Below are 15,000 nucleotides of genomic sequence, written 5' to 3'. Positions count from 1 at the left end.
AGTATGTGAACATCTCCTACCCTTCAATTACAGCTCTGACTTTGCTGTGAAGATCATTTTCAAATTTGTGCAAGTCGTTCCTTGAATGAGGCATTCCATTAATATGCATGCACGCACAAAGAAGATCCAGGTGACAGTTTATGTCCAGGAGACAGATGATCCAGGAGCCTATAAAGTTTGTGCCATGGGGTCCTGTGCTTGTCCTAACTTTTGCTCATGTTCGAATTCCAACATTACATCAGTGCCTCCTAAACCTCAAGACAGAGGACATTTATTGGTGAAGTGGAAAGATTTGAGCATGAAAAGACGACTTCAGCGAATATATATGAAGAGAACACACGCATTGAGGAAACGGTGAAGGAGACTCTAGCACGAGTAAAGATCACGATGAAGAACGGTAAGCAGCGATTAGCAATGGAGCTTTTGCCCAGGGGTTGGAAGCATCGCTTATGTAAAGGTATTGGCATGCAGTTTATAATGTATGGATGTCGTGATGTACTGAAAGAAGTTATTGTTATGACTCCTTATGCGAGCATTAGCTTACAAGAGACAATAGTGAAGTAGTCTTTGAAAAGTGCTTCAACCAGTAAATTTCAAAAACGATTTTATACAAATCATTTGAATTGACAAGTCTTAAAATATGCTGCTCTTTACAGGTTGGTGACATGACCCCTGGTTTATGGTTTTAACAGCCCTTCCTTCGAAATAATATGTATATGTGGAGAGGTGTGTATACTATACTGTATGTGTTATATGTGTATATGTACATTGTTGGTCGTTGTCTCCATGTGCAAGTTTCAGGAAGTGTAATGGAGCCCTCCCAAGTCTCAGAGTACCTCCCTCCATGTGTGTGCGTGTGCGTGTGCGTGTGTGTCGTTATCTGCACACTTCGGGTTTCAAAAGGTCGAACGGAGTCCTCACAGGACTCGAAGTATCCACCTTTGTTTTGGTGAAGGATCGTGATTCATGTCCTAAGTTGTGAAGTTGTGTTTTTCTCAGAGTTTTGTTCCCGAGGCTCTTTTTAGGATCGTCACTGAACTCCGGTCAGATTCCAACTGTAGTTCGTTTGTGGTAATATTCCAAGGAATGGTCTATAGGATCTTTTTGAGGTTTTTCTTTATCATTCCCATTGCTCCAATTATCACTGGTACCATTTCCACACTCTTCAGCATCCAGGATCTTTTCACTTCATTCTTGAGATCTTGATATTTGGTCATTTTCTTGATTTCTGCATTTTGACCAACATCACTGGGTCCTGAAACCTCATTTAGCAATGCCTTATTTTCCTCTTTATATCGGAGTATTATGTCTTGTCGCAGTGTTTTGTTTTCTATGCTCATGCCTGATGGGATCATTAGGTCATACGTGAGCATTATGTCTTCATTTCCAATGATTGCTTTTGGTTTGTGTTTCCATGAGTTTTCTGGAAGTAGGACATTTAATTTTTTGTGGATGTGCCAGTGGATTACTTTACATACCTTGTTGTGCTTTTGTGTGTACAGCTGTTCTGACATGAGTTTTTTTACTCCTAATTTATAGGGGGTGGCTTGTACTTTCTGTTTCTATGTTGCATAACCTACATTTGTCCGATTGAATCAGTCCTGACATCTTTTTAAAGCTGTTTATGTGGTGTTTTTGGTCTTAGGCATTTATTACGATTCCTTCTCCGTCCCAATTGAGCTGACCTCTTTTTAGCCATTCCATTGACCCTTCTTTGTCTGTCCCCAGTCTATCGAACTCTTTTTTTTTTTTTACCCTCCGCCAAAGGAGAGGGTACTGCGTTTGTGACCCTTTGTCTGTCTGTTTGTTTGTCTGCACAGAACTTTCATATTTTTCTCCGCAACCGCTTGTCGGATTGAGACTAAATTTTCTCCATAGGTGCGACTACTCATGTAGAATGTTTTAATCATAATTATGACATCATAGGTCACGTGGTGTGGCAGCCATGTTGAAAAAATGGAAAAACTTTGGACCTCTATCTCTGAAACTGCATCAAGGAAAAAAATTGAAACTTGGCACAGAGCAAGTACTCCTCATGGGGAATAAGTTTGATTTTTTGATGACATCATACGTGCCTTCATTATGACATCATAATTGCATATATAGAATGTTACATCTGATCAGTATCAAAAATTTTGAAGTGATAAAATGGTCCATATAAAAAATAAATTGATGATGTCATCGGTCATGTGATTTGGCAGCCATATTGTTAAAAAAAAACTTCAAAAATCTTCGCTGAAGTGGCTGAACAGATCGAGGCGAAACTTTACACGTATGACCGCCTATCCATGAGGAACAAAAGGTTCACACACATTATGTCATAGGTCACATGGTTTGGCAGCCATATTCGATTTACCCTAAAACTTATTAAAAAAAATCTTCTCCAGAATGGCTCGACAGATCGAGGGGAAACTTCACACAAATGTTCCCCCAAGCCATGGGTGTATAAGTTTGGTAAGAAATAAGTGATAGGTCCCATGGTTTGGCAGCCTTATTGGATTGAAGAAAAATATTAAATGTTTTCTCTGAAACCGCTTATTCAATCGACATCAAGCTTCAAATTTAGGAAGTAGTGGTGATGGGGGAATAAATGTTTTAAATTTCAACTTGATTGGACTGTCAGGTAGTTTTTTTGCCAGCTCGCATGGTCTGCCAGCTAGAATTACTTAATTTTTGGATATGGGTTCTTTTATTTATTTATTTTTTGAATTAGGCTCACTTGGCTGTGCTTGGATGGGTTTGAGGGTAGAGGAGTAGCAGCTGAAATGTGAATCCTATCGAGGTTCCTCCTGATGACTTCATCTTTGTTTTTGCTTGTTTGAGTTCCTTCTGATTACTCCAATGCAGGACTGTACCTATTTGGTTTTCCATTTGATTTGAATTGAATTTATTTTAATCTCATTCTGAATTAAATTGAATAATGAATAATAATTTTAAAAACGTCATGTGTCAGGGTCAGGTGTCCAATGAAAGTGGGGTTGCATCAAAGCGGGACGTCTTGGTACCCGGTCATCACTGCCAGCAGTTATAAAGTAGCAGTTCTAGTTATGTCTCTTATTAATTGCGTAACACACCAGTACACAAAATACACCACACAAAACAAATCATGGTGAGGGTCTGCAATCTCTGATTGCTCTTTTTCTTGTTTTTATACATTTCCCTGCTCTTTTTGTCTTTCTACCAGTTGTCACGATATATCTGTTGGCATTTCATCTTAGATTTTTATTTTGTCTTTTTTGCAATCGCTGGGGCTGTATTTGTCACTGTTTTGGTTTGGTGCGTGACATCTTCTATTCACACCTGTCTTTTTTACAAGGTGAGTGAGAGATACCTTTTCTAGTTTGTTGTCTTCATGCTCGTTTAAAAATCATATTCGGTAGACTGTTGAGGTTTTCATGTACTCTGGTAATCCTACAGTTGTCGCTCTGTGCACTTGATTGTGTTACATCAGGCCGTCACCACCTTCTTACCTCAGCAGGTACATTTTTTGGATGCATTGATTTTTATATCACATTTTGTGGCGAGTGAGAAGTTTTCTTCTTTTGACATCTTATTTTTTAAATCTCAGCTTGTGGCCAGTTTATTATTCCGCAGCTGTATTGGAACACTGGTATTGCTCGTTGGTTTATGGCTTTGATTTTGTTCCTTGGAGAAAGGTATGTTTTCAGGATCAGCCTTGTTCTGTGCAGGTATTCGTTGGTAATTGTTTTGCTTATTTGTTTGTGACGTATTTGGTGGCCATCTTCTACTCGAAGGTGTTTGTATAATGCTTCATTGTCTAGATCCTTTGTTGTTGTATTTAGGTCGATTATTATATTGTCCGTTTTTGTTGGTCTTCCGTGTATGTGTGTATATGTATATATATATATATATATATATATATATATATATATATATATATATATATATATATATATATATATATATATATATATACATATATATATACACACATACACACACAGGCATCTGTGTTTTCATACAAATGAGTAGGTTTAGCCGTTTTTATCATATCATGCAGACCATTTTCGTATATGATACAAACTGCCTCTCTCAAAATATAGCTTCTGTGGCCATTTGACCCCAAGTACAAGGTACTCCAGTTGTTTCTTGAAGAAACCAACTAATTTTGTCCATTACATCCATTGCAGGAATTTTCCTACAGTTTATCAGTTTTAATGTTTCTGGTCCCACGAGATCAGATCTCGGAGCTAAGGATAATTGGGCCTGGTGAGCACTTGGATGAGGGAAGACCTCCGCAGAACAGGTGTTGTACATGGCTGGTACTGTCTGTCTGATCCTGTTGTTTTTTTCATCTTTGAACTGTCTGATCCTAGGTTTTTTTTTTCACCTGTGTGGTCGAATCCAACAGCAAAAAAAATTGTTTTCATAGAATCCTGAGAGAGGACACTATCTTGGAGCACACAGCCCTTGAGGAGATGCAAAGCCATCTATCCTATCTGCATTTACCGCAGGTTATGGACATTAAGGATCATGGGGCATCTTTTGAAAAAACAATCGGACCATTATCCTCTTCAAATTACATGTCTACAGATTAGATATGACATGCAAGTTAATTAAGAATATGGATGATAAAATTGAGAAATTAATGATTAAAAAAATAAAGTATACATAAAAGATAAATAAATTGACAGATTAAGACAATAGGTTGTGGATACAGCACAGGCATGGTGGGCAAGTTGGTGGACTCCTGTGTTCAAGTTTCCTTGCATTTCCTCAAATTAATTTTACCCACCAGATCTGAAGTAGCAGAACAAACACATCCTCTATAGCATTGTTACACATCCAATCGTGTAAGCATAACATAGTTCGTTACACATCCTATAGTTACACCGAACAGAAAGCAACTAACATAGTTAGTTACACATCCTATAGCATTGCTGTAGGGGTGTTAGAGGATATGAGCAGTCGTGAAGATTATGTAATATTTGTAAACTTATAACTCACCAAAGAAAGCTTGGTTGGGATAGATGGCAGCAACGGTCGAGTGAAACGTTTCTGTGAGCTGACAGCAGCAGGAAAAGAAGGAGAGGAGAATATTGCTGCAACCAAATTTATCCGGAATATCCATGAATCCATTTCGTCTCGGTTCCTGGCAGTGGAGTAAAGGGATAAGAAGCTTTGTGCTGTTAAAATTTAAAGAAATAAAGAAACCTGTAAAGTGGACAAAATCACATCATGACAAAGCTACGGAAATGCAAAATGTCCGGAATGGCCAACGTAAACAAAAGCAAAAGCCTTTCACAATGGACTATGGTTAGTAAGGATTTTAAACATAAAGAAAACCTTGGTTTTATGATGAATTTGCCTCAAATAGTCACAGCAATGAAGGAATTTAACAAATGGCAGTAACTCCAAAGATTTTCTGGTAAAGCCATGAGTGTCATCTTAGCAATGGGAGATCTGAGATATGTCGTTCTCTTTACAAAGCGTCGATAATGCTGAAGCCGTTTCTTGGCAATGTTTATATTGGGTGGTTTGCCATTGCCTTCTCAGCAGTCAGTCAGGTCAGGAATTTGCAATTTGTTCAGGATGCCGGCAATAACTTACATACGCTTCTTGAATGATGCCATGGGATTTTTAATGTCCACCGACTAATTCTGGCAGATGGGACGTTGAGTTTAACATCAATCCGAGGGATGGCACACACATCGATGCCTCACCCTGCCTGGGAAATACCAGGTTGACAATTTATACCTGGGTCGAGATTCAAACCCAGGATAGACAGCTCAGAGAGGAGTGTGTGTATATGTCTCGGCCATCCTGCCATCCCCAATGGGAGATACAACTTAGCAAAAAAAAATATTTTGAAACATCTCCACTTTACTTATTTTTCCCATCTTTCATGTTCTTCACAAAATATGTATTTAAAAAAACCCCCGAAAAGGGACAAGATAAGAAATATATTATGGAAGGTTGCCCTTCGTATATTACTAAAAGGAGAAGCATCCGCATGTGTGTCTGGTTCATTGTTACCTCCATACGTGGGTTTCAGAAGGTGCAACGGAGCCCTCCCAGGTCTCAAAGTATCCACCTCCATTGTGTGCATATATATATATATATATATATATATATATATATATATATATATATATATATATATATATATATATATATATATATATATATATATATATTTGTGTAAGTGCGTGTGCATGCAAGTTGCTGTTGTTGGCTGCTATCTCCACATGTGGGTGGGCTTCAGGAGATGGAACGGAGACCTACCATGTGTCAAATTATCCATCTCGTGCGTGTGTGTGTGTGTGTGTGTGTGTGTGTGTGTGTGTGTGCACGTGAGTGTGTGTGTGTGTGTGTGTGTGCACGTGAGTGTGTGTGTGTGTGTGTGTGTCACGCTTCATTCTGTGGTGGTGGTCGTATGGCAGCTTAGCTGCCAGGGTAGCTATACTTTCTTGAAGCGCGACTGTGTCACTGATGCAGTGCCCCTCTACCAGTACACACACTGGAACTGGTACTCATTTTGCCGACCTCGGAAGGATGACAGGCCGAGTCAACCCCGGGTGTATTAATTCAGCGACTGACGGGGCTTGAACTCAGGACCCTAGGATCCCAAGCCGCCACCCGAACCAATGAGCCAACACCAGGCTTTTATGCTTCATTCTAAAGGGTTCCTGCTGTCTTCGTACCAAAAATGGTACCATTGGAAAGCTTATAATTCATTTACTCGTTTAGAAAGCTAATAATCTATTTACTTGGAACAAAAATTCATGTCTTCAGACACTAATTCGCTTCAGACATTAAATCCTTCCTCTTCTCCAAAGGCTTGATTTCTGATCATCAATTTGGTTTCAGACAAGGTCACTCTACCCTGGATATGCTGCTTCTGCTCTCCCATCAATGGATGGAGGTCCTCAATGCCAGACAGGAAATCTGAGCCGTATCCTTGGATATATCACGTGCTTTGGACACAGTCTGGCACCCTGCACTACTCACCAAACTCTCTTCCGATGGTATCCAAGGCCATCTCCACTCATGGGTCGTCGACTTCCTCTCCTGTCGCAGTCACCGTGTGGCCATAAATGGAGTTCTTTCATCCCCTCTTCCTGTCCAGGCTGGGGTTCCTCAAGGTAGCGTTCTGGGTCCTGTTCTTTTTTTTCTGGTTTTCATCAATGATCTCTCCGACTCTCTTGAAAATCCTCCATATCTCTTTGCTGATGACTCCACCCTCTGCCGTACCATCGGTCATCCCTCAGACGGGCAAGCAGCAGCTTCTTCACTCACTGCAGACCTGGATAAAATCACAAACTGGTCCAACACGTGGAACATGTCTTTCAATCCGGACAAATCTCACACTCTCACTATATCTCTCCGAAAGGACTGTTTAGAACCCCCCCCCCCCCCATCCACTTTCTCAACAATCCCTTGGAAGAAGTCCTTTCTTTCAAGCCTCTGGGTCTCACTATCTGCCATGACCTTTCCTGGGAAAGTCACATTTCAAACCTGGCCTCCAAAGCCAGTCGCCGACTGGGAATTCTCCGTCGTGCAAAGTCCTTCCTCGGCCCACCTGAGCTCCTGACCACATACAAAGCTTTCGTCCACGGCCTGATGGAGTACTGCTCTCCCCTCTGGGCTGGAGCTCCTGCCGCCCACCTTTATTGGCTTCACGCTGTGGAAACCAAGGCATTTAGGATCATTGGCATCTCCCGCAATGAGGCTGAGTCTTTGGGCCTCTCACTCTCTCACCGCAGGCAGGTCGGTGGTCTTTCTGTCTTCTACCGTCTCTTCTCCAGCCTCGCCACCCCCCCCCCCGCTCTCTCTCTGCGATTTGTCCCCACCACATTTACGCAGGGCGCTCAAGGTCCGCCAACAACCCCCTTCTGGTAAAACTACCAAAATCACTAATCACTGCTCACCTTCACTCCTTCATTCCTCTTTTTTTCCCCACCTTTGGAATAAACTCCCTCACTCTGTTCAATCCCATTCTTCCCTCCAGGCCTTCAAAACAGCTGTTCACCACCACCTCTTATCATCCCCCATCCAAATCCTCTATCTTTTCTACCCCGAGAATCCACCCAAGCCCACCTCCTTCAAATTCCCTGCTTTCCTTCCTGAAAGCCCCTGTAAAGTCCATCTTCTATTCCCCATGTTCCCCACCAATCCCTCTCCCTTCCACGGATCTCCTAATGTCTCTGTTCCCCACTGTTTTGTCCTTCGCACTCCCGCCCCTCTTGTCTCATGCCCCCTTGCTGTGCGTTGTGTGTTAGCTCTCACATGAGCCTCGACAAGGTATACAAAAAAAAGTCTGTTTAATCACAAAAATGCCTGTTTTGAAAGCCCTTCTTCCCAGGAATGTGGAAGAAGTGGGACTGTGAGCTTTAATGTAGCAGTTTCTACTGTCATAGAATAATAAAAATGGTACCGAATAATGGAAAGCTAATAATCGATTTAATTGATTGGAAAGCTCGTAATCGATTTACTTGGAACACAAATTTATGTCCATTGATTTGTTTAATCATAAAGATGCCTGTTTAAAAAAAAAAAAACTCTCTTTCTGCGATTGAAAAATAAGTGGAAATGGTGGGAGTTTAATGCAGCAGTTTCAACGGTAACATTTATTATTATGCCTGGTGTTGGTTTAATGATTAGGGTGGTAGGCTTGGGATCTCAGGGTCCTGAGTTCAAATCCCATATTAACCATTGAATTAATACCAGGTGGGGTTGACTCAGCCTATCATCCTTCTGAGATTGGCAAAATGAGTACCAGCTTGCTGGGATGATTGAGCCAATTGAGTATCCTGCGTCAGGATGGTGACCCATCGAGGATTGTGCTCAATAGCCCAGGAGACTGCTTTGGCAGCACTGACGCTCTATTCAGAGTATGGTCCCAATGGATGGATGGATGGATGGATGGATATATTATTTCATGACAGGAAGAACCCTTTAGAAGGACATAGGAGGATCACACAAAATTATATGCAGTTGTACTTCTTGAAGCAAAAAAAAAATAAATGTAAAAGTACATGGAAAGTGCACACAAACAACAACAACAACCACCACAGCCACTACAACAACTATTATGTGTCCTTTTGTGTTTTACTTCATTTTACATCCTCATTGAGACTCACAGATCGACATGCAATATGCTTGTGAAGTACAACATTCTGTCTTTTGATTAAGTTTGTCAGTGAAGCAATGCTGTAGATATGCCTAATATATAACAAAAAAGAAGACAAAGAAGCAGGGCATACTGTGCTTGGAAAAGAAATACACGCCAGTCGGCAGTGACCAAGCGCAGGACATCAGGCCGCTTGATGTAATCAGTGGCAGGGCTAGCCAGGGAATGGTGGATGCTGATGGCGTTTCGTAGTTCTTCATCAGTGAGCTCCTTCCCCTCCTTGTACTCTCTCTGTATGAGCCCCAAAACCACAATCACTCATGAGTCAAGAAAAAAACATTCAAGGGGAAAAAGGTGAAAATGTAATTGGTCCATCAATGCCAAAATAGATAGTAGAACAAAGCAAATGCAAAGACTATGATTAGCAATGTTTTGGCATGCCAACTGATGCCTCGACCCTCCCTCATTCGTACACATTCTGTTACCCGCTGTTCTCACAATCACTGCGCGAAGAACCTTATACCCTCTCAATGTGCTATAATGTAATTGATGATGCACAACATCTGTATGCTTAAAGGTCAAGCAATTTTTTTTAATAGTTCTTACCTTATGCAAGTAAAGAACCATTCCACGAAGAACGGCTAAGAATGTCTTCCAACCTCGCCGACCTTTGGGTGCTGCAGAACAACCAAAGGTCATGTGTGCATTTGACACACTTGTTTAATCGACCATCAGGCACCCTCAGCCATGTGCAGCATCCTTTTCTACACCAAAGCACTATTTGTGTGACAGTCCTTGGAATGCAGTACTTTAATCGATATTAAAAAAAAATACAATTTCATACTCAGTAACCTTTTAAAGAGGTTTCTCAGAGTCCTCACGTGTGAACTCCACAATTGCAAAAGTGAATTTTGGAGTTGGCAGAGATGAATCTTTCATTACCGAAGGAAATCATTATCGTTAAACCATAAACCAAAGTCAAACTTCAAACTATATCTCATCAATATTCAATTGATTATTTTACATCCATAGATGATTGAGCAAAACAATTCATCGTTAAGCAAAAAATTGATCTAATGCAAAGCAGAATCCATTGGATGTCCCAGTAATTATTAAAATAGAAAAGAATCCCAGTAAAATTAATGTGGGAGGCAGACACCTATTGCCTCTGTGTGCCCCTGATTGGGTATGAAACATGTAATATACATAACTTGCACAGTAACATTGACTTTCTGCCTTCTGAAAAAGCCGCAAGCTGGTTCTGAGGTCATGTTCAGAAACTTATCAGCAGTACCAAAGCAAAATTAAAACTTCCACAGCTTTCCTTTCTGGAGTACATGTGGTACATGACTCATTAGTGATGTCAAAACAAGTTGATCACTTTGTGATGATATTTATTGCAATCCAAGTTTGCCCTTTTTGATACTCACAACTCGCAACTACAACTCACTTTTGCGTCCATCGGCATCAGCGTGCACCTTTCGTGTGAGAAATCCAACCTTATGCACCTCAGCGGTGGGATTGGGTACGAGATCTAAGAAAGGATTACTGCTGCTGTTCCCAAGCCTGTTTGCGGGTCGGCCTGAGCTTCCACCTCCACCATCCACAAGTTCTGAGAGTGACCGACGCAGCTCTTCTTCATTTCTGTTCCAAAATGGAATTGATGAGTACGAGTTTGCAGAAGGTTGTGAAGATTAAGGGTGTGACATGGTTCGTAAAACATTCCTGATGTATCATTTCTCGGTTTATATCTCATTAACTTCATTCTCAGCTGCAACACACTCAACTGGACGGTGATGATATCACACAAGGATTTTATAAAAACAAGTTGGCACGACCATTGTTTGCTCGCTCATGTCAACCACTCTGGTGCTCTTATCTGAGAATGTTCAAGCTCAGGATAGTAGATTGCTCTTGTTTTGTTTCATTTTAGTTTTATTCCAATCAGTACTGCTTTCTACTCTATAATCAGCAGCACCTTCAGTCATCTTGAGATGAAAATGCAAACTTACATGGTCCATTCAAGCTTATCATTCTTGATCGAGCTGTAGAGTGCCTGCGAAACAAAGGAATATGTTATGTATTCACAAGCTTGGAAAGAATGTTGAGTTGGTGAAAAAGAGAGCAAGAGCAGAACTCCAACATGGAAAGCAAAGCAAAAATGAAGTTGTCATGAAATCAGCACTACAAAAGACAAGATCATGTAATGACTTTGGATGAAAGTACTTTCAGCAAACACAACTCATTGTTGCAAATAAACGTGACACAATTTATTTATTGACAAGTTTATACTTTTCACATTTTTTGTTTTCAAAGCACGTCTCTTTATACATTTTTTTTTGTTCACAAAGCACGTCTCTTTATATGTTTTTTTTTGTTCACAAAGTAAGTCTCTTTATACATTTTGTTTCATTCACAAAGTACGTCTCTTTATACATTTTTTTTGTTCACAAAGTATGTCTCTTTATACATTTTTTTTGTTCACAAAGTACGTCTCTTTATACATTTTTTTTTGTTCACAAAGTACGTCTCTTTATACCTTTTTTTGTTCACAAACTACGTCTCTTTATACATTTTTGGTTTTCAAAACACGTCTCTTTATACGTTTTTTGTTTTCAAAGCACGTCTCTTTATATGTTTTTTTTTTTTTTAAAGCACGTCTTTATATGTTTTTTGTTTTCAAAGCACATCTCTTTATACATTTTTTTTGTTCACAAAGTACGTCTCTTCATACATTTGTTTTTTTGTTCACAAAGTACGTCTCTTTATACATTTTTTGTTTGTTCACAAAGTACGTCTCTTTATACATTTTTTGTTTGTTCACAAAGTACATCTCTTTATACATTTTTTTTGTTCACAAAGTACATCTCTTCATAACTTTTTTTTTGTTCACAAAGTACGTCTCTTTATACATTTTTGGTTTTCAAAGCACATCTCTTTATACGTTTTTTGTTTTCAAAGCACGTCTCTTTATACATTTTTTTTTTGTTCACAAAGTAAGTCTCTTTATATGTTTTTTTTTTGTTCACAAAGTAAGTCTCTTTATACATTTTGTTTCATTCACAAAGCACGTCTCTTTATACATTTTTTTTTTTTGTTCACAAAGCACGTCTCTTTATATGTTTTTTTTTTTGTTCACAAAGTAAGTCTCTTTATACATTTTGTTTCATTCACAAAGTACGTCTCTTCATACATTTTTTTTTGTTCACAAAGTATGTCTCTTTATACATTTTTTTTGTTCACAAAGTATGTCTCTTTATACATTTTTTTTGTTCACAAAGTACGTCTCTTTATACATTTTTTTTTTGTTCACAAAGTACGTCTCTTTATACCTTTTTTTTGTTCACAAAGTACGTCTCTTTATACATTTTTGGTTTTCAAAACACGTCTCTTTATACGTTTTTTGTTTTCAAAGCACGTCTCTTTATATGTTTTTTTTTTAAAGCACGTCTTTATATGTTTTTTGTTTTCAAAGCACATCTCTTTATACATTTTTTTTTGTTCACAAAGTACGTCTCTTCACACATTTGTTTTTTTGTTCACAAAGTACGTCTCTTTAAACGATTTTTTGTTTTTTCACAAAGTACGTCTCTTTATTCATTTTTTTGTTCACAAAGCATGTCTCTTTATGCATTTGTTTGTTTTCAAAGCACGTCTCTACACATGTATTTTTTGTTTTCACAGCACGTCTCTACATACGTTTTTTTGTTTTCAAAGCACGTCTCGATATACGTTTTTTGTTTTCAAAGCACTCTTAAAATGTTTTTGGTTTTCAAATCACTCTTTATATGTTTTTGGTTTTCAAATCACCTCTCAAAAGACGTTTTTCATTTTCAAAGCACGTCTTTTTGTACGTTGTTTGTTTTGAAAGCACTTCTCTGTATATGTTTTTGGTTTTCAAAGTACATCTCTACAAACGTTTTTTTGGTATTTAAAACACGTCTCAATATACGTTTTTCGTTTTCAAATGACTTCTCAAGAAGCTTGCGCTCGCTTGCCAAGCCAGCAATTCCTTATCAACCATTTTGATGGAGTACTTGTCTGAGTGCTTAAGCAACTTGGCAAGCACTTTATGCAGGCTGCTTGGTAGTGGAACATAACCCTGTCACAGCCATTTGTTGATGGCAACCACTTCAGTATTTTCACACTACTCATCCATGAAAAATCTGGCTAATCATGTACAAAAACCTACATTTATTATCCAAATTTCTCATCCATTTATTTGGTTTGTGTATTGCCCAAACCGCGAGCTCGATCATTTCCCCCACCCCACCCAACCCCCCTAACACCCAAAAGAAAACTCCACTTGCATACATGAAGCAAAAACATGCCTACTGCTTATGTGCATATATAATACATCATGGTTATATAGTTCGGATCATTCAAATTGTGAATATGAGATTTCTGAAGACATCTTAAACTCACCAGAAAAGCAATATGGAGGACGCAGTATTTTCTTCCAAACTATTGTGGGTGGAGTTAAGTCAGCTCTCCAGCCAATGGGTTTGAAGGCTTTCAATGCATGCAGCTTCATTACGTTTTTAGGATACAAGATGCATGTTATATTTTTAAAAATACGTTTATATATATATATATATATATATATATATATATATATATATATATATATATATATATATATATATATATATATATATATATATATATATATATATATACACATATATTCATAAATATATACATATTCATACAAATATATATGAAGATCACAAGGGGAAAACCAGAGATGTCACTTTTTTATAAATTTCAGGGTTATTGCACCTGCCAATAGTTGGCAACATAAGGTTTCTTCTCACAATATTACTTTAACAAATAACCAGGGGTGTCACATAATTTATATGGTATAAAGTTGAGCCGTGCAATGAAAAAACAAGTGTTGTCAAAGCTGAACATATAGAAACCCAGAGTTGTCAGTACTTTACTCCTGGTTATCTCCCTTTCATTCATGTTAACTGTTCCACCATAATATTCAGAGTTGAGAAAGTAAAAAAATGAAAGGTTGTTAAACTTTCACAGCATAAACTCTGAGCACTACAATAGCCTATTTGGTTATATCATGGGCTCCGTAGTTGGTGCATATCGTGGTTCAAGCCTGGTCAAACCTTTATTGTGACTTTTATGGGACTCACGCCGTGGCTTAATGGTTCGCGCGTTTGAGTACCCATCCTCATTCGATGTACCCACCGCCCAATCAACCTGCTTAGGTATATGAGGGAGTCACATGAGGTGACCGGCTATCGGCGGGGTGGTTTATCCTTGGTTTCCTCCCGGTTTTCCATCATATTAAAGTAGTACGGAGTAAGAAATGGAGAATCCGTCGTCATATAAGCGAAATACCCTTGAGTATGGCGTTAACACCAATCAAACAAAAAAACAATGACCGTTTAATGTTGAAAAAAAATAATCTGTGATCACCAAGATCATGTAATGTATGCTAATAACCAACAAGCATGAATTTGCTACAAATCCTGGGTTAAAATTGCATGGCAATTATTAAACAAGGGAATAACCAGTGATGTCAGTTTGCAACATTGATTCGTTCTTTGCTCTTAAATTAAATAACACAGAAGCTTGGCAAATGCTACATGCTTACTTTGATCGGCCAATGATCACTCTTCCTTTTACTGGAAAAGAAATCTATATGACAGTTATTAAACAGTCCACCAAAGTCATGAAACTTTGTTTTTCAGTTTCTTCAAAATTGACTTATCCTGACATCTCTGGTTTTCCTCTTGTGGTATATATATATATATATATATATATATATATATATATATATATATATATATATATATATATATATATATATATATATATATATATATATATATATATATATATATATATATATATATATTGTTGCGAATTCGCGCCCGCCGGCGTGC

At 38.5% G+C, this 15,000-nt stretch overlaps 1 protein-coding gene across 3 annotated transcripts in view; it reads right to left on the bottom strand.

Annotated features, from left to right (window-relative positions):
* LOC147026778 (PH and SEC7 domain-containing protein 1-like) overlaps positions 1-15,000 on the bottom strand; it is a 411,551-nt gene that overhangs the window by 41,100 nt on the left and 355,451 nt on the right. For all 3 annotated transcript variants that reach the window (XM_085882586.1, XM_085882587.1, XM_085882588.1), the window contains 5 exons: positions 11,107-11,150; positions 10,545-10,738; positions 9,701-9,771; positions 9,228-9,385; positions 4,969-5,113 (listed from right to left, as the gene is read on the bottom strand). In XM_085882586.1, coding sequence (XP_085738712.1) covers positions 4,969-5,113; positions 9,228-9,385; positions 9,701-9,771; positions 10,545-10,738; positions 11,107-11,150 — 612 coding nt within the window. The remainder of the gene's footprint in view (positions 1-4,968; positions 5,114-9,227; positions 9,386-9,700; positions 9,772-10,544; positions 10,739-11,106; positions 11,151-15,000) is intronic.

This window comes from Eptatretus burgeri, chromosome 5, assembly GCF_056783735.1.
Source record: "Eptatretus burgeri isolate ZD-2024b chromosome 5, Ebu_testis_v1, whole genome shotgun sequence".
Lineage (NCBI taxonomy): Eukaryota > Metazoa > Chordata > Myxini > Myxiniformes > Myxinidae > Eptatretus > Eptatretus burgeri.
Note: the sequence above shows the minus strand (reverse complement) of the source record. Positions and strands in the feature narration are given on the sequence as shown.